At 39.0% G+C, this 18,274-nt stretch overlaps 2 protein-coding genes across 3 annotated transcripts; one reads left to right on the forward strand and one right to left on the reverse strand.

Annotated features, from left to right (window-relative positions):
• Positions 1-3,894: 3,894 nt before the first annotated feature.
• On the forward strand, positions 3,895-5,062 carry LOC133743820 (transcription factor MYB1-like). Its single transcript, XM_062171856.1, has 2 exons — positions 3,895-4,162; positions 4,257-5,062. The coding sequence occupies exons 1-2, from the start codon at positions 4,030-4,032 to the stop codon at positions 4,823-4,825; spliced, it is 702 nt and encodes a 233-aa protein (XP_062027840.1). The 5' UTR covers positions 3,895-4,029; the 3' UTR covers positions 4,826-5,062.
• A 2,217-nt stretch (positions 5,063-7,279) lies between these two features.
• On the reverse strand, positions 7,280-11,407 carry LOC133743819 (uncharacterized). Of its 2 annotated transcripts, none has more exons than XM_062171855.1 (12): positions 10,887-11,407; positions 10,529-10,794; positions 10,289-10,362; positions 10,095-10,189; positions 9,830-9,927; positions 9,643-9,726; positions 9,246-9,326; positions 9,070-9,156; positions 8,847-8,942; positions 8,328-8,410; positions 7,950-8,038; positions 7,280-7,790 (listed from the first exon to the last, which is right to left on the reverse strand). In XM_062171855.1, the coding sequence occupies exons 1-12, from the start codon at positions 11,020-11,022 to the stop codon at positions 7,447-7,449; spliced, it is 1,533 nt and encodes a 510-aa protein (XP_062027839.1). In that variant the 5' UTR covers positions 11,023-11,407; the 3' UTR covers positions 7,280-7,446. The 2 variants fall into 2 exon arrangements, with proteins under 2 accessions (XP_062027839.1, XP_062027838.1); XM_062171854.1 differs by having other exon boundaries at positions 7,280-7,799.
• Between the last annotated feature and the right edge of the window lie 6,867 nt (positions 11,408-18,274).

Below are 18,274 nucleotides of genomic sequence, written 5' to 3' on the forward strand. Positions count from 1 at the left end.
TTGCAGTGGTGATAACCCCAAGAAATTAAAAATGGGAAGAACATTCACCGAAGAAGGGTAGCTATGGAAGATCAATTGTGCTGATTCCTTGAGGGAGAGAATAAAGCCATGCTTAAAACGGTCAAGATTGAAACATATGCCATCATTTCTGATCTTGTTTCGCTCCTTCCATATGTACCAAAGAAGGGTGCAGACTGATAAGCGCCAGAGTTGTTTCGAGGCAGGTGTTAAATGATTCATAACTTGGGGTGAGAGCAAGGAAAGCAGTTCGGGAACTTGAGAGGCCTGAATTCGGAACAAAGAGCAAATCCAAAGAAAGGATGATGATAATGATTTTTTTTTTTTTTTTGAGAAAAGGATGATGATAACGATGAATGATGAGAGATAGAGATGAACAGTTAAATATTAAAATTAAATAATTTTTAATATTGTTAAATATTTTTTTTCTTTCTCATTCTTAATTAATTAAGTTGGATATAGTTAACTATAGTTGTGTTATAACACACGTGGCAGCTTCAAATTTAGTGGTGGTGTTTGGCTCCAAAACCAGTTGGCTTGCAAACTGTCTCTTTTGAGCGAGTGATTGCGCAGGCGTGCCAGCACCGCGGGGTGCAGTCGTTGGGGTAGTCCCTTGACCTGACTTCTTCTTCAAGCGCTGTGGACGAGGAGAGCACCAACCTCATCACAGGGTTCTTCTCTAGCCTTTCGGAAAAGGACTTTTGCCTTACGGATAAGGACTTTGGGTGTGATCTCTTCGGTCACCGAATCGATACTTAGTATTGCAGACTAAGCAGAGCAATCACTGGGAAGTTTGGAGAAAGCACGGGTTGCGCTAAAGCGTGACTTTAGCTTCGCTGGGTTGCGAGGGCGTTACCCTTGCTTCGCTGGAAGTAACGGTGGCGGTTGCGCTCGCAGTCGGCTCCTGGGGAGACTAGGACTGGAAGTACGGTCGCCGGGTTTCAACGAGGTTGAAGGTTTGCTTCGGGGAGGCTTTGTAATCGCTAGGATTGATTGATTTGAGAGAGGTCTTTTTCTGTGTCGTCTTTAGCCTCATATATAGGCTGCAGTAGATTCACTTTCCAAATAGGAATGAAATACTATATTTTAGGCCACAGTTATTGGCCTTGAATAAAATCAAAACTCTTAATAGTTAAGATATCTATCGCAAGCAATAAAAGATTGACTCTGTCATAGCAATCTTCTAGGCAAGGTTAATTAACTTTTGGAGTCCTGGACGTAATCATCTCGGATGCGAACTGTAGGATATGCATATATATATCGTCGCGAGCACTCGTCGCGGGGACTCCTTAATTGACCCATCTGCCTTGCATGTGCAATTGTATATACATATATATATCCCTTGTCACTTGTGCCATGCTTCACGTGTCCACCATATCCCTTTCTTAATTAAATCATGCATGAGCCACCACATCATATATACATATATGTTCCACCATCAAGCATGATTGCATGGAAGTATATACTGTACGTGCATACCATTAGTTGCATGGGCAGCCATAATTGTTGCTTGTGAAGGCTAGTGAAGGGAAATTGTATCCTTCCTTAATTGATCAACCCAATCTGCTCGCTTGCACAGTACTTGGCAATCAAGCAAACAAATCACCATTAATTATCAGATATCTTGATAATTAATAATAAATCAAAGAATATTCAGATTTGCTCCAAGATTGCTTGGCCTCCAAGTAGGCTTTATTTAGCCTCTAAACAATATATTCCGAGCTTATCGAAAATATATAGCTTGGGCCACGGATACTGGCCCGGTTTTCTTCGAGTCTACCTTATCGGGAAAAAATGTTATTTTGGGTTCAAACAGGTGGTATCACCACTGAATTGTTGGTGGTGAGCAAATCTGCTTCCACCCTATTAAAACTTGTCACGTCATGTAGAATTAATTTAAAACTTAAAATTTATTTTTTTAATAAAACATCATAATTAACTATAATTATGTTTTATAACACATGACAGTTTTATATTGAGTGATGGTATCACCACCAAAGTATTGGTGGTGAGCAAATTTTGAAACCATCTAATATAACTTTTGAAAGAATTAAAAGCATCCATCTTGCTAGCCATACATTTCTTATGGAGACATGTATCTTGCTATCTAAAGAACATGTTCTGTATTATAATTTAGGATTAATTTCAGTTTACCTCCCTAAGGTTTGGGGTCGACATCATGTTAGTCCCTGTAGTTTCAATTTAATCAGTAACACCCTTATACTTTTCAATTTCATCAGCCGTGTCCAATTTCTTGAGCTCCGTTTAAATTAGACGTTAAATCTAACGTTGGGGCCCACTGTAAGGGCTAAAATGATCATTTCAAAAAAAAAAAAACCACTTTAGGGGCTAATCAGACGTTCTGCTCTGCCATCCCCATCTTCCTCTTCTCAGCCCCTGCTCCACAAGCAATGGAAATTACACAAACGTAGTCCGAAAAGCAATCAGAAGTTGCAAGCAAATTCACATAAACAAACATAAAATCGAAGCACTCAACTCAAGAATTACATCTGTGGTGGTTCAAATCTAGTTCCCAGACTATAAATACACATATCCATATACACGCATAACCATTTGAATACATACAAGGAGCAAAAGATGAAGATTAATTTAATTACCTGGAGAATGACATTGAACACCAAAGTCGCTCACTATTGGTGTGACTGATCCTTTATCCGAATTGAAATTGAAGGATTATAAAGAAGGGAATCGACAACCAATTTCGTGGGGATAAGAAGCCATAAATTTCAGAATCAGAGAGCGAGAGATATGAGGAAGAGTGGGTCAGGGAGGAGGAGGTGGAGGAGGAGCGGAAGAGCTCGATTTCGGTGAGATTGATGGCTTCACCAGCAATGAGAGATTGATGTCGGTGAATTGAATGGCCGGCGGTGGTGCAGCTATTGGGTTTTGATCGATGGTGAATTGATGGGAGGTGATCACTAGGTATTGGCCAACGGTGAAACATGCTCGAGCTGCTAATTGACTATGGTAAAGAGGATGATGATCATTGGGCAGTTGGAGAGGAGATCAGCGGGCAAGAAGAGGAGCGTGCATCGATCATCTGTGAAGAGGAGCGGGCTGGAGTCGATTGGGGAGATGATGGTGGAGAAAAGGTAATGTGTTGGGTTTGCAGCGAGGGGCCAAATAGTGCGTGCAGGCGGTGAGCTAGTGAGAGTAGTAGACGACGATTCTGAGCTCGAAGATGAAGAAGAAGCTGTGAGAGTTCTGCACCTGTGTAGAAGGTGGAGAAGGTATAGAATCATCTATGGAGGACTACTGAAGGATGAGGAAGAGGAGTTGGGCTGCAAAGAGGAGGATGGGGATGGTTGAGCAAAGGCCAAGAGGCCAAACGATGTCGGATTAGCCCTTAAAGTGGCTATTTTTTGTTCTGATTTTTTTGTTGTCTTGAAATGACTGTTTTAGCCCTTACAGTGGGCCCCCAACATCAGATTTAACGTCTAATTTAAACGGAGCTCAAGAAATTGGACACGGTTGATGAAATTGAAAAGTATAAGGGTGTTACTGATTAAATTGAAACTACAGGAACTAACATGATGTCAACCTCAAACCTCAAAGAGGTAAACTGAAATTAATCCTATAATTTATCAACTAGTATGTACCCCATTTTATGTGAATAAGATATGCAAATTTTGGAAAAGGAATATAAAATAAACTATAAACGACCTCAAATTAACAAAAGGCATGTGTCTCTTTTAAAATTATGAAAGGACACCAAACTACTGGTCTCTTTGTTAAAAAAATATTAAACGATGTTCATGATAATCAAAAAAATTAAAAACGGGAAAAAGTTCATAATGCTTATGCTATTTATAGAATGAGTGTTCACAATGATTGAGTGATATTATAATGCTCCAAAACCCAAGGTTCACAATGATATTATAATGCTCTAACACCCAAGCTTCTTATTATAGTCTCCGGTGCTCTAGCTGTTTGAGGATCTTTCACTCTTTCATAGCTAAACTGAAGCAGAGTCTCTGTGTGTAACTTAAAATGGGAAGAACACCATGTTGTTCAAAGGAGGGTTTGCAGAGAGGTCCATGGACTACCATAGAAGACACATTGCTCATTCAATACATCCAGTCTCATGGTGAAGGCCATTGGGTGTCTCTGCCAAAGAAAGCAGGTAAGTATTTCATGAGGTTTTTCTTGGTTTCCGTTTTGGACGTCTTAGAAATTTTAGATATAATCTGGTTTCTTGTTTGTGGAACTACTCGAAGGGCTTCTTCGATGTGGGAAAAGTTGCAGGCTGAGATGGATGAACTATCTCCGACCAGGTATAAAGAGAGGTAACATAACTCCTGATGAGGAAGACCTTATTGTGAGGCTTCATTCACTTCTGGGAAATCGATGGTCTCTAATTGCTGGAAGACTCCCCGGTCGAACCGATAATGAGATCAAGAACTACTGGAATACCAACCTCAGCAAAAGGCTCAACAACGCTGGTAGTACTAAAAAAGGTGTATCAAGTGTTGAAGGACAACTCGAGAAGGATGACCGAGGCTGTGTAGCAAAGGTTAAGGTTCATCAACCAAAGGCCATTCGAGTTTCTGCAAACTCAATCACAAGGAACAATAACATCTTAGCTGAATTTGGTCATCATGATGCAGAGGTTTCTAATGATCTTCATGATCATAACCATTTTGGAGAGGCCTTGGTTTGCGAAAATGTGTTGGATTTTGATGTTTTTATTCAAGGGTATGAGGAATATCAGCAGCTTCTTCTCAAGGCAGATCAAGATCTCGATGGTGTTCATTTGGACTCTTTTGTTGACTCCTTGTTGATTTAAGCTAGTTCACGCTGCAAAATTAAGGACATCAACATGTGTCAAATTGGCTTAGTTTTCATTGAAACTGTCGTGCTCAGCTAATAGATAGGCTGCTCTTATATATATTACTATGTAAGCATGTCTATGGACTCCTGCTGTCAGTAGTAAAAGTGATGCGAATTGTCAATGTTGATTGTACAATTTTGTTTTACATGTACCGCCAAATGGAATCACCTTTGTCTTTTACAAGTAGGTTTGCTTTTGTCACCCTTAAAGTATTAATTAATTCGGAGCAATCATACGGCAATGTTTTGAAATTATTAAGCAAAAAGTCAGGTAATCTTAAATCTTTGATTGCATTATATAATACTATAAACCACTATGAGACGTGCAGAAAGAGACCCGGCGCATTACAACATAATAAAATCATGTTGAAATTAATCTTTAATTGCATCATATAATAATACTGTTAACCACCATTAGATGTGCGCAGAAAGAGACCCGGAACATTACAACATAATAAAAAGGGAAAATGGTTTGTACGGTACCCTTACCTTTGTCTCCTTATAATTTTCGGTATCTCAGCTTTAAAAATATCAATACGGTACCTGAGGTTCTGACCCCAACCGAACTTTGGTACCTAGGGCCGTTAGCTCAGTTACGGCGTCTGCCAGATGACAATTTTAAACTTAAAAGACCAATTTACCCTTTACTCTTTTTTTTTTCTTATTTATTCTCTTTTATATAATAAAAAAAATAACAAAAGAAAGTTTTTTGTTTTTTTTTTTTTACATGAATGCAAAAGATGAATGTTCATCGTCACTTCCTCCTTGCTTATCAGTTCTTCTTTCTTACTTTCTCCGATCAATACCCGGTACTCCTCAATCGAAGCAAGATAAAACAATGTACCAGCAGCATGCTGGCAAGCCTCAACTTTGAGACCCTCCTTTAGAACATCCACAACCAAATCCACACCCCCATTTTCAACAATCATAGCTTTCCCTTTCGAATGCTTCGACAGATTCAACAACCCTGCAACTTCATTCTCTTGAGTCTCCGAATCTGCAGAAGCCAACAGCTTCAACAAATGCGGCACCACTCCAGCTTCCACCAAACAAGACCTATTAAAAATGCTCGTTTTCGAAAGAAGCCGAATCTCATAAGCAGCCTTATTCGATCCAGTCCCAACACTTCCACTGACAAACTCCGCCACCATTTTCATAGCTCCCTCAGCCGCCAAGCTACCTGTAACTGTACTCTTCCCAACGTCGAGATTCCGACGACCGGAATCGCCAAACGGAATCCCATTCTCATTGCAGTACTGCAGAATCAACCTCTTCAATGCCAAATTAGGCACCACCTCCATGTTCTTCATTTTCTCCCCTGTTTTCGGACAAATCGGCTTTCCAGCTCTGAACCACTTCATAATGGAGCTCCGATCGTAGCTGTGACCCGTCCTGATCATCACCTCCTACTTCCTTTAATTCGCGGGAGGCCCGGCCTGGATCTCTTCCAAAAAAACCCGAATGAAATCTGTAAAAGGAAGTTTGGAGACTTATGGTTCTTTAATTTTTGAACGTTTCCGGATTTCATGAGAAAAATGACAGAGAGAGAGAGAAACTTAAGGTCCCTGTTCTTTCTTCTGGATTCTGCAAACATGAAGAGAGGAAGATGAACAGAGACATAAAAGATAGTTTAAGATTTTATTAAAAAAAAAAACTGAGTTAAGACATGAATAGACAAAAATACCCTTCAAAAATTGCCAGCTGACAGACGGCCATAGGTACCAAAGTTCAGTCGTGGTCAGAATCTCAGTTACCGTATTAATATTTTTTAAAGCTGAGGTACTGAAAGTTATAAGGAGGCAAATGTGGGGTACCGTACGGACCATTTTCCCTAATAAAAAATTAAAAATCATGTTGAAGCTAAGCTTTGATTGCATCATATAAACTATAACCACTATGAGACATGCAGAAAGAGACGGAGCACATCACAAAAATCATGTAGAAACTAACGATTATATGATGTTGTATAGGTGATCAAAAAGAAAGAAAGAAAAATGTTTTAATGTTATGTGGTATAGGTGACCAACAAAAAAACAAGAAAAAGAATGTTTCCGCTGCCAGGATTTGAACCTGGATGATTATTTATTGTGCTACAGCGGATTGCTTACTTTATGAAGTCTCTTCCGTGGCAAACATACTGTTCAACAATTGAGCAACCCTAGAAGTAGAAGAGACTTCAAAGTCCATGAATCGAAAGCCATTTAAAGTCCAAGATACTGTTCGAGCACATCATCTTTCCGGTCGTTGAGATTGTATTGGAATAAGGAAATTTGGTTTCCAGTTTGTTAAGCCCCGGTATGGCACAATTCGGGTCTTCTATGCTTCTTGTTCTTTACATCAACCAACTGTCAACCTAACCATCCACAAATGGCCAACATTGAAAAGCTTTCAAAAGAATGAGGTTTGCAACTATTGAAAGAGCAAGGACAAAAGTGAATTTCCACCGAGATCACAGGAATAGCCATTAATGACTGAACAGTGCCTACAAACTGAGAATTGCTATAAACTATGCATTGACAGAGGAAGAGCATCTTATACATAGTGGTTATATGGACTACAGCCATAGATTTTACACATTTATTTTTGAAAGGGCCACAAGTCTCCCCAGAGAGACTTTCGGGCCTGCTTATGTAATGTAGGGTTCTTATTCTTTGTGACAACAATTCGTTCAAGTGTTCCTTCTGAAGCATCCTGGTTGGTTGATCGACAGACATCCATAGTAACCTGCTTGCCCCTCCGAACAGGCATGTAGATAATCCTACCCCAACCACCCCCAAGATCGGCATGACCTGTGTCATCTTCCTCCTCTTCTTCTTCATTATCCTCATGATCATCAACTTCCACGACATCAGAATCGTAGGTAAACGGATCTGGTTTTTCAAATGGAATGAGGCTAGCTTGTTGCGAGCTGACTTGGTCCTCTGGGTCCTCTGACAAGGTCAACGACTAATCTTTAGAATGAAATAAATCACAGTTTACAATTTCTCTTAATGTTATAACCAAAGAATCCTATCATAAACCAAAGACCAGTCAATACGGAGCCCTTGAAAGATGAAAATGATCCCAGTGAAAAATTTTACCATAGTCCATTTCAAGATCTTCCAGAGTTCGTTTAGCATGTTGCTCCTTCAAAGTCTCAAATTTCACACCATCAAGAGGCCAAGGTTCCCTGCTCATAATGACAATAATGAAGCCACCAGAGAGAACATCAAAGATAAAAGTATATGAATAAAAGGATCTGAAGACTGTAAATTAGTAAATAATTGTAACACACTCATTTGATTAAAAACTATTGACTGCCAGCAATCAACTCCTACAAGTATAAAAACATAAATAGACGTGTTTAAAGAGAAACCCTAAGTTAGCCAAAACAAAATGAAGTGATGGTTTTCAAATATGTCATTGTAGCTTTATGAACCCCTTTCACAACTTTGAATATGAGCACAAAAAGTACTAACCTTGGTCTTTGTCCTCGCCTGACAGCAATGAAGCTAAATTTCTCATCTTCAAATCCACGTAACGGCTGACCACCCTTGGAGCGCTACAAAATGATCATATACGAGAAGGTATGATCAAATAATAATCGCGTTTTACAATGACAATGTAACAGAATAAGATAAAGAAAAAAAAGTCTTGCTTCCAACAACAAATAGATTCATAGATTCTGTGCCATTTGCAAGAGATGTAGAAATTAAAATTAAGTAAAAGAGTAGGTACTTTTAGATGGATAGGTGAAAATAGAAAAATTTGAATCACGATAAGTAAAACGACAGACCCTGCTAGAAAACTAAAATACTAGCAATGCCAAGAGTGGACTAAGAAAATATAGAGGTTCCCTTCTACAAGTATCTAGCAACTGGTAAAATCCAAAAATTTGATGCCTGCCTCTAATGCCAATACTAACTGCTTAGGTTCAAATAATATGGTAACCAGATAAATCTTTCAAAAGAGATACAACATATGAATTAAGAAAGAACCTTGTATGCACGCTGAGTAGAAGTTCTCTCCAAACGTTGAACAAAATGACAATATTTACCAGCTTTCTCCAAAGGACATGCCCCATCATGAGAGCACTGCATCAAGAGAACTAAAAAATAAAAATGAGAGAATACAAATTAAAATGAAAAAGAATATGTAAAATGTTGCGGAACATATTAATTTGAAAAGAGAAAAATATGTAGGGTGCAGAACTATACTCACAGGAGCAACTATATAGGCACCACTTTTTCGAGCCACTACCAAGTCCTTGGAAGTTTCATCAATTGCAGCCTTGGATTTACGGCATTTCTAAGAAGATATAAATGTCAGAAATAAAGCAGTAGGGAAATGAGTGATTGTTAGCAGAACCCAAAAAAAAACTAACAACAATAACTTACCCTTTTCTCCATCCATAATATATGTGATCGCATCTGAGATATGATATTTGATCCTTGTGGTGTTCCCGGTTCTATCAAAATCTACAAACATTCAAGTGTTTAAGGAAATCAATACGTAAAAATATAAGGCTGAAAATTTGAAGATCCAAACAGAAAACAAATATAACTTGGCAGGCAATATGATTACAAGTATTTCCTTGTTTTCGCTCCTACTTTCCAAATTTGTTTTCAGGACATCACAAAATATAGGATCATCACAAATCGTTCTTTAAGGTGGTGTAAAATTGTCATAGGGGTTAAATGGCGTAAACTCAAGCAAATGGCCATAACAAATTTTTTTTTTTTCTTCATGAAATCATAATGAAACATGAAACTTTTCCAGGAGTTGGAGGTATACCAGGACATCCCGCGTAAGATCCCAAAGTTGGCGTACTACAGTAATCCGATCCTTCAGCAATGGTATCTCTCCAAGCACATAGGACTTCAACCCATAGTAACAAACAACAGATATTATTTAGGACCAAAAATGACAAGACAAAAATTAAGTATGTAATTGATAGAAGTTCTAGATAAACACAACTTACAGCAATTACAAGGTCATGTTCTCTCTCTGATTTCTTGATGTTTTTAGTCAAGGATTGGAGGGTACCATAACTGTGAATAAGTGGCAAGTTCTTCTGACCTAAAATAAGAACATAAAAACAATGAAGAATTTGCTTTAGCCAGTTACTCCATGAGAATGCATGAACCATCACAATAGGACTGTACTCCTACTTACAAACAATTTAGTGTAGTGATAATCTAGATGAGAACTAAGTAACTAGCTTAAACAGAAGAACCATTACTAACCTTGTATAAGGCTCTGGCCTGCACGCTGCATTGATTGTGATGGCTCTACTAAGTTAACTTTCTCCAAGGAATTCGGCCAGACTTCTCGTAGTGCCCTACAGCATTCCATTTACATTATATCATTACATAACAAACAGCAATCCCGAATACTCACGTCATTAAACAATCAAAAGAGAACCAGATGAACTTCTCACCAGAAAGCCGAACCCGTGCCAGCCCCAAAATCCAACACTTTAGCAGGAGAAAAACCTGGCAGCCTTCGACGAACCTGTCAAACAACAACAAGACAACCACACTGCTGAACATTAAAGATCAAAACTTCATCACACCCGAAAAGAAGAATAAATTTGAAAGCCTGATACAAAAATCAATCTAGCACTTCATTTCTAGCATACAAGAACACAGCTTTATCAAACTGAAACATCACCAATTACCTCCTTGAGTACTCTATGACAAGCAGAGAAGACAGCTGGCATTCTGGAAGCAACATAAGCAATGGTCTCGTCGTCTCTATAAGTAAGGCCAATATCTCCATAGGAGCTCTTAATCTTCCACCTCTGGGATTGGTCCACACACTGCAAAGGGTCCTCAACCAGCTGCTTCGAGGTGGAAGCTATAAGCTGAGAGTTGACATCCTTGATTTGGGTGAAGGATTCCGATAGCCTCAGCACCTTCCGCTTCATGTGAGGCTCCTCTTGGTCTAAAAACCCAAACCCATTAATTGAATATCATAAACTGAAGCATATGTAGATACAGAAAACTAGAAGGTGCTGAGTGAGTGGAGAAGACGACCTCGGAGGTACTTTTTAATGGCGCGGCGGAGTTTGACGGGGACGGTGAGGCAGCGCTGGGACTGTTTGGCGGCGGAGCGGATGGCTTCTTGGGTTAGGACCTTCTGAGCTGCCTCCGGGAGAAGGGTGGTCGCCATTTTCGAGCTCGTTAGGTCTCTCACACTGGGAGAGAGAGAGAGAGAGAGAGCTTGGGGTACAGTATAGTATAGAGTTGGGTTTGGTTTTTGTTCTGGGGTTTATGCGACTTTCAGGGTTTTAGCCTTTTGGGCTCCCAAGTGAAATTTGTTCGAACGGGCCTTATTCCAATTTTCGTTATGAATTTGATTGTTTTTTTTTAATTTTGAGAAATCCTAAAAAGATATTACGTCGTAATTTTTGAGTTCCGTTAGTTCGATAAATGTGCAAAAATCAGTTTTTGAGGGTGAAAAAATTTTGAAGATAAAATTAAAACATGCGATTTTGACCAAAAATTGTGTAATGTCCACAATTTTGAAAGAAAAAAATGATTTTTTTTCAGAATTTTTTTTTGGGGTTGTGCCCGTTTGCCCAAAATCCCTTGGTATTTTGCCCAATCAATCCATCATCCTTGTATTTTGCCCAATTACACAACTTTTAGGGGAAAAGACCCATAAGGGTAGTCTTTTCTAAAGTAGTGCCTAGTGTATCCTAAGCTGACTTTTGGGTTCAATTTCACCTTTTCTTAGAAAAACCTGTTTCAACTTTTGAGAAAAACAAAACTAGCCTTCAACATGCCAACGTTTTTCACCTAACGGCTTCCTGCCTAACGGTTACTTTAACAGGCGGAATCACTGCTGCTTGTTTCTATCCTAAGCTGAGGCAAATTTTTCTAATAATCAGAAAATCTTGAACTTAGAAGGTAGTATAGGATACGAGCCAAACATGAGTATGATAACAGAAATTAACTTGCTAATTTAAAACTTGATGAAGTGGGTGAACACACTGAAATTATTTATATAAACATAATTACAAGCTAAGAATTCAGAGCCTCATTCTCAGGTAAACAGCTAAAAAGCTGTTTAGCTATCCATGAGAATGATTACAGTACTTACTTGTAAATAGAAGCACACTTCACACTTAGACAGGAAAGAAAGGTCACACTGCTACTTCTTGAGAGAAGATTCTTCTGCTCAAGTTCTTAAGCTATTTTACAGATGGTCGAAGTTTTTTGATGTGTGGGGATTTTTCCATGTCTTACAAATGAAACTAAAACTCCTTATATAGGGAGCGGACTTCAAACTGGAATTCAAAATCATAAAATGTACAGGAGGACTCCGTGATTTCCTGCTTTCCTGAGTGCTCTTGTTGGTAGAGGTCGGACAAGGAAAAGGCAGGTTCCCTTTGGGTGAAATGTTTTTCACCTTCTCTTTTTTGAAAAGCAAAAGTAACTTTTGGGAAGAGTCCAAAAGTACTTTCGGTGGTTTTCTACACCTGCTGCTTCACATGTTCTCGTCTGTTTCAGAATTATGGCCTAAGACAAAGGAGTTGTTGTCAGCTTGTGCCATTCTATCCGTTGTGGCATTATCTTCAACGTCTGTATCAACATACATTTTATAGTGGTTGTCATTTTCAAGTCGTTCTATCCACTGCATGCATGCCATCGTTGAGTCTATCTCTTTTCTGGTGAGAGATAGAAATAGGTCACTGCTGACTACGTCAGGATGATCATAGGCAGTGATAATAGTTTTTTCTCCTGCTGCCAGGAAGGTATTGTTGATATCTTCAGAGATGATCTTCTTCATATATTCCAGGGCCATGGCTTTCATCCATGGGATGCTTGAGTTTGGTTGGCCATTGTACCCAACACAGGCAGGTTGTAGATATTTTCTCTGAATAACTCTCACATAATGATATGGAGAAATGTATTCAACCTCGCCGTTTGCCTTTCTAATCCATTCTGGAGGAGTGGATCTAAACTTTAGTCGGAGTATGCCATCAGTTTTTCTGACATTCTTGACTGTGTTGACGATGATGGGTGGCAAACCTTTTAGATCATCATTAGTTTTCGTCCACAGGTTATGGACAAAACCATTTTCAACAAGCCAAAGCTTGTGTTCTTGAGGATGTTCACTCTGAACATTTACTAAGTATCTTCCAACATATGATCCTGAGATAATAAAGAGAGTTGGAGGAACTAGGTCTTCTGAGTTGTGCCTTCCTATCAGATTGTGGAAGTCATGCCAATCTGCTTCAGTGAGTGCCATGATAGGGACCCTAGCACTTTCTGGGTTTTCAAGGAAGTTAATTTTTTCTTTCTTGACAGCACTCTGCTGTATTTCTTCAAACTGTGGTCTGCCGTTTTCATAGAGTTCCTCAGCTAAGGCAAAGAGAGCTGGAAACATTAGACCACTGCTTCTTTCCTGAAAGGCAAATAAAAGGTTATCTAGAATTGCCTTCTGGTGGTAAGCAAGTCTCCTGCCGGTTCTGAACACAGGAGTATCGAAGGTTCGAAGTTCATAGTTAAAGACATTTAGTACTCCAGTTGGAGTAGGTTTGCTTTTTGGCAAAGCAACAGCCGTCAACGGTCTTGATGAGCCTTTACCGTCTGCCGTTTGAGACGGGCTAGCCAATCCTTTACCCTGGGATTGATCAGTTGTGGCTAGTCCTTTTGGACTTAGCAAGAATCTTTTGAGGATTTTTTCTTTGTGATCCTCAGTGTCTTCATGCTCTTTCCCAGCTCTTCTGCTTCTGGGATTACGACCTTCGTCGTCATCATCTCTTCTGTTGAACATGGCTAATTCTCTTGTTAAAGCGTCTGGAAGATAGTTCTTGTTTCCTGCAATTAATTCAACAACATAATCGTACTGGTTAAGAAATAATTGCCAGTTGGCTAATCTTCCTCTATCAGCAGCTTTATCAAGTTTGAAATTTTTGAAATTCTTTACTCTGGCACAATCGGTGCGGACAGTAAAGGGTTTTCCAAGAAAGGCTGGAGAATTTAAAATTGTTTTCTTAACAGCCAAAATTTCTTTTTCCCCTGTGGGATAATTTAGTTCTGCAGGGCTGAACTTGCCACTACAAAATTTACAGATCTTTTCAATGTTAGTTCCAGGCGCTTTCGCCAGAACTACACCGGACCAGTAATTATCACTCGCATCTGTTTGGAGGATAATCTCGTCATTCTCTTCAGGTTGTTGAAGAGGAGGGAGGTTTTTGCAGAGATTTTTTATCTGCTTTACTGTTTTTTCATCATCTTCTGTGAAGTTCCATTTTCTTTTGGAACTCGTCTTAGGAGATAACATTGCTGTTAACCCTGAAATTTTAGGGATGAAATCTCTCCCATAATTTATGACACCAAGGAATCTCTCTAGACTCTTAGCATCAGGAATTTTATCTGGGAATTTCCAGATCTTCTCAAGGATATGGGGTTGGAGTTTTATTACCCCATTTTTGATGTTTATTCCTAGGAAATCGACTTCATCAAGGATAAAGAAGACTTTCTTTTCTCCTAGGATAATTCTATGCTGAACTATCAGCTTTACAACCTCATGGAGGTGTTTCATGTGTTCTTCTCTATTTTTTGAGAAGACTAGAATGTCATCTATGTAGACGACACAGAACTCCGCCACTTGCTTGAAGATGTTGTCCATCTTTCTCTGGAAGATTGAGGGAGCTTGCTTTAGGCCAAAAGGCATTACCAGCCATTCGTAATGTCCTTGTGGTGTCCCGAATGCAGTGAGAGGTACACTCTCTGGATGCATCTTGACTTGCCAAAAACCCGACTTTGCATCGAATTTTGAAAAGACCTTGGCTCCTCTGAGCTGGTTGATCAATACTCGTACTTGAGCAATTTGATAGCCGTCTTTGACAGTCTTCTTATTGACATCTCTGTAGTCAATAACCATTCTAGCTTTTCCTCTAAGGGTTTCTGCATGATTTCTTACGTAGAATGCTGGAGCATGATGAGGGCTAGTGGAAGGTTGAATTAATCTCTTGTTCAGGAGATCTTCAATATCTTTTCTGAATTCTTTTTGGTCTTCCTCTTTGTATTGAGGAATGGCTTTGACATGACAGATAGCATTCATGTCATGCAATCTTAATTCACAGACCACTGGGTCTTTTTCCCAAAACTTCTGAGGATCTGTATCGATGTTTTCTTCAAGTAGTTTCTTGATTTTCTCAAGAGTGGGAATTTTCTGAGACTCAAGCTTATTCTGAAAGTGCTTGAGGTTATGCTCATGAATGAAACTAGCTTCTTCTTCTTCACTAGTTTTTTCTTCTTCTTCTTCAGAAGATTCTTCAACAAGTAATTCTTCTTGTTGTTTAATTTGGAGTATGGGTTCAAATTTGGGTTTGTAGGAGGTAAGATCACCACTATTCTGTTGCGATCTCTGATATTGGGTTGTGAAGTTTGGTCCTACCACACTTTTGGCTTGAGTAAGCCTATCTGCCCAGAACACCCGTTCTCCTTTTCTGAAGCCGATTGCTTCTTCATCCTGAATAAATCTCTGTTGGAGAATGAAATCATTACCCAACAAGAAATCTGCGCCTTGGCCTTCAGATTGCCAGACGTTATGGATGATAAATGTTCCTCCACCAATGGTGATGTGAACATTTTTTGCTACTTTATTCATGGTGAGATGGCTTCCATCGAAAGTAACACCAGTAGCGGTTTTCTTTTCTTCTTTCCAGAGTTTTTCTGGAATTGCAAATCTCTTTGCAACTGTAAATCCTGATCCATTATCTACAAAGGCATGTAGATGATATTTTTTATGATCAGGGAATTTTAGTCCAATCTCTATGTAGTTGCTGTATCTACTAGTAGAGACGACCTTCGATTGCTGAAGCTCATGTTCTTGAGCTTGTTCCTTTGGAATGAATGGTTTACATTCTTCTGGAACATCTTTCTGAATGGGAGATATATCATCCCAGTTTGTAGGAATTATCTCTTTGCTGTTTGGATTACTGAACCATGACGGAGCGTCATATCTGACTTGATAATCAAACTTGCCAGAAGGTTGGCCAAGTAGTCCCCATGTTTCAGTATCTTCAAGAGCTGCCTCTTGCTTTTCTAAGAGATGAACAGTTTCTGGTGGATTTACCAGTTCTGCATTTTCTGGTATTTCAACCAGTTCAATATCATCATCGAGTTTTTCTTCCTCTTTGATTTTTTCCTTTTTTGGGGAAGTTGGTTCCATGATGTCTTGGAACAAAGTTTCTACTTCTTTCTCCTTTTGTTCAGAGAAATATTCTTCATATTCTTGTTCAACCAGTTGGCTTACAAGCCCATTCTTGGTTTTTCTTCTTGCTTCAGCTATGAAGCATTCTTTGTGATAAGTCTTTTTTGACTCCTCACAAAACATAGGGAGACCATTCTTTTCATGACATAAACAGTAGTCACAAACGAATGTACCAGGGTTCACCTGATAAGAAGACATTAAGGATTCTGTCTTGCTTTCTTCCCAGTTTTTGATTCTCAAAACATTCATTTGTCTGGATTCGAAGTACTCTACTTCAGAATCTGTCTCAGACTCAGATGAATCTTCTTCTTCAGACCAGGCAGAGTAAACTGACCTGTCGTCTTCTTCATCATCAGAATAGGCTATTTCGTAGCCTTTCATATTTGCTGATTCTACTATATGCTCATATTCTTCAAAGAGAGCTTTAGTAGAAGATTTTTTACCCTTTTCCGGGCATTCATTGGCATAGTGCCCTTCGGCTTTACATAACCAACATCTGCAAGCTTTCTTGCTTGGTTGTTTATGTTGATGAGTATTCTTCTTTTTCTTGAAGAACTTCTTTTTTGGATCTTCAATCTGTTGTTTCTTGAAATTGGAACTTTTCTTGAATTTCCAATTCTTTCTTTGATTACTTTTTTTGAATTTTTTAGAGTAATATTTTCCTTTTTTCTTTCTGTAGAACTTGGATTCATGACATCCCCAGTTGGTTGGCATATCCAGTATTCCGTAACAGAAATTTTCAACTCCTTTGAGTTGTTTCTTAGCCATCTTAGCTCTAAGATTGGCTTTGCATTGTTCTTTTAGTAATTGCCGGATTCTGTCGGCAATTCCCCCAACTGAAAATCTTTCAATTGGTTTTTCTGCTATGCTTTCTCGCACAGCTGTTCTCCATGGTTCAGGGAGTTTCCTGTGCAACAGGTTGACTAGATCAGTGCTTTCTAGTTCTCCAATTGTACAGTAATATTCTTGAAATTCATTCAAGTATTCTTCAAAATATCTCATGTCACAAATTTTGAGAGCATAGATATTTGATTTGGCCGTTTCTCTGGCCTTTTCACTCATATTTGCAGAATCTCCACAGAACTGATCGTACAGAGGAACTGCAAAATCATATGGAGATTTTGAAGCTTTGATATCTTCAAGCCAATCTTTCCCTCTGGCCGTTTCTTTGAAAGAGAAATAATATTTCTTTGCTACTCCTGTAAGAGTAGTTTCAAAATACATCTGAAGATCAGGAGCTTCGAATTTTCCAAAAGTGAGAGCAGATGCCATCATCAGGCTGTCTACCCATTGATCAAGAGTTTTTCTCTTGTCTAGAGTTTTATCCAGATCTAACCAGATACCAAAATTGGTAATTGGTACTCTGGGTATCTTGTCCTCTGGGACAAATCTTTGAGAATTTCTTTCTCCATTTCTGCCCGTAGGGGCCTTCTGTATAGGGAGTTTTACCTTTCCCTTTTCTCTGGTGATGGAAGTTTTGGAGCTTTCTCCTTCTTCCATTTCAACATCCTGGTAGGGAAGGAGTTTTCTTTCCTTTCTTAGATTGAAATTTTTCATTTCTTCGATTAGTTTTTCTAATCTTTCTGGATTTTCACAGAATTCTGCTTCTTCATAGAGATCATAGAGCTTTTGTGCTCTAAGCATATTAACTGGTCTGTTTAGATCAGCTTCTAGTTCTTCTTCGGATATTGGTTCTTCAATAATGGCTTTAGTACCACTAGTACTAGCTTCTCTAGTGCTGTAGCTTCTTCTGAGAAGATTTTTGTTTATCCTGATGTTCTCAGGACCGACATCACTTTTTCTGTGATTGTCAAAGTTGAGACTGATTTCTCCAGTCTTTCGGCTTTCATAGACTTTTGCTTTGGCATTTTCTGGCGGCTTTTTCGGGCCAGATAGTTTCCATTCAATAGGAAAAGTTACCTCGTTCCAAGTAACTTTATGAATCTGCTGTGAATGGTTCTTCTGATTAGTGAGGAAACCAGTAGTAAGACCTGGGATATTTGTTATCCTTGTCTTGGGGGCTACTGTAGTGCTCATTAATCTATAGTATATTCTGTATACTATTGCGAGTTCTTGCATATCTTCTTTCATAGAGATGCCGTCTGTCTTAACTCTCAGTCGTAGACAGTGAGCTGCGTCTTTCAAGCTGGTGGTGAAGTTTGGGAAGCAGTTGAAATATGCTACTTGTTCA

The sequence above is a fragment of the Rosa rugosa genome, chromosome 4 (assembly GCF_958449725.1).
Source record: "Rosa rugosa chromosome 4, drRosRugo1.1, whole genome shotgun sequence".
NCBI lineage: Eukaryota > Viridiplantae > Streptophyta > Magnoliopsida > Rosales > Rosaceae > Rosa > Rosa rugosa.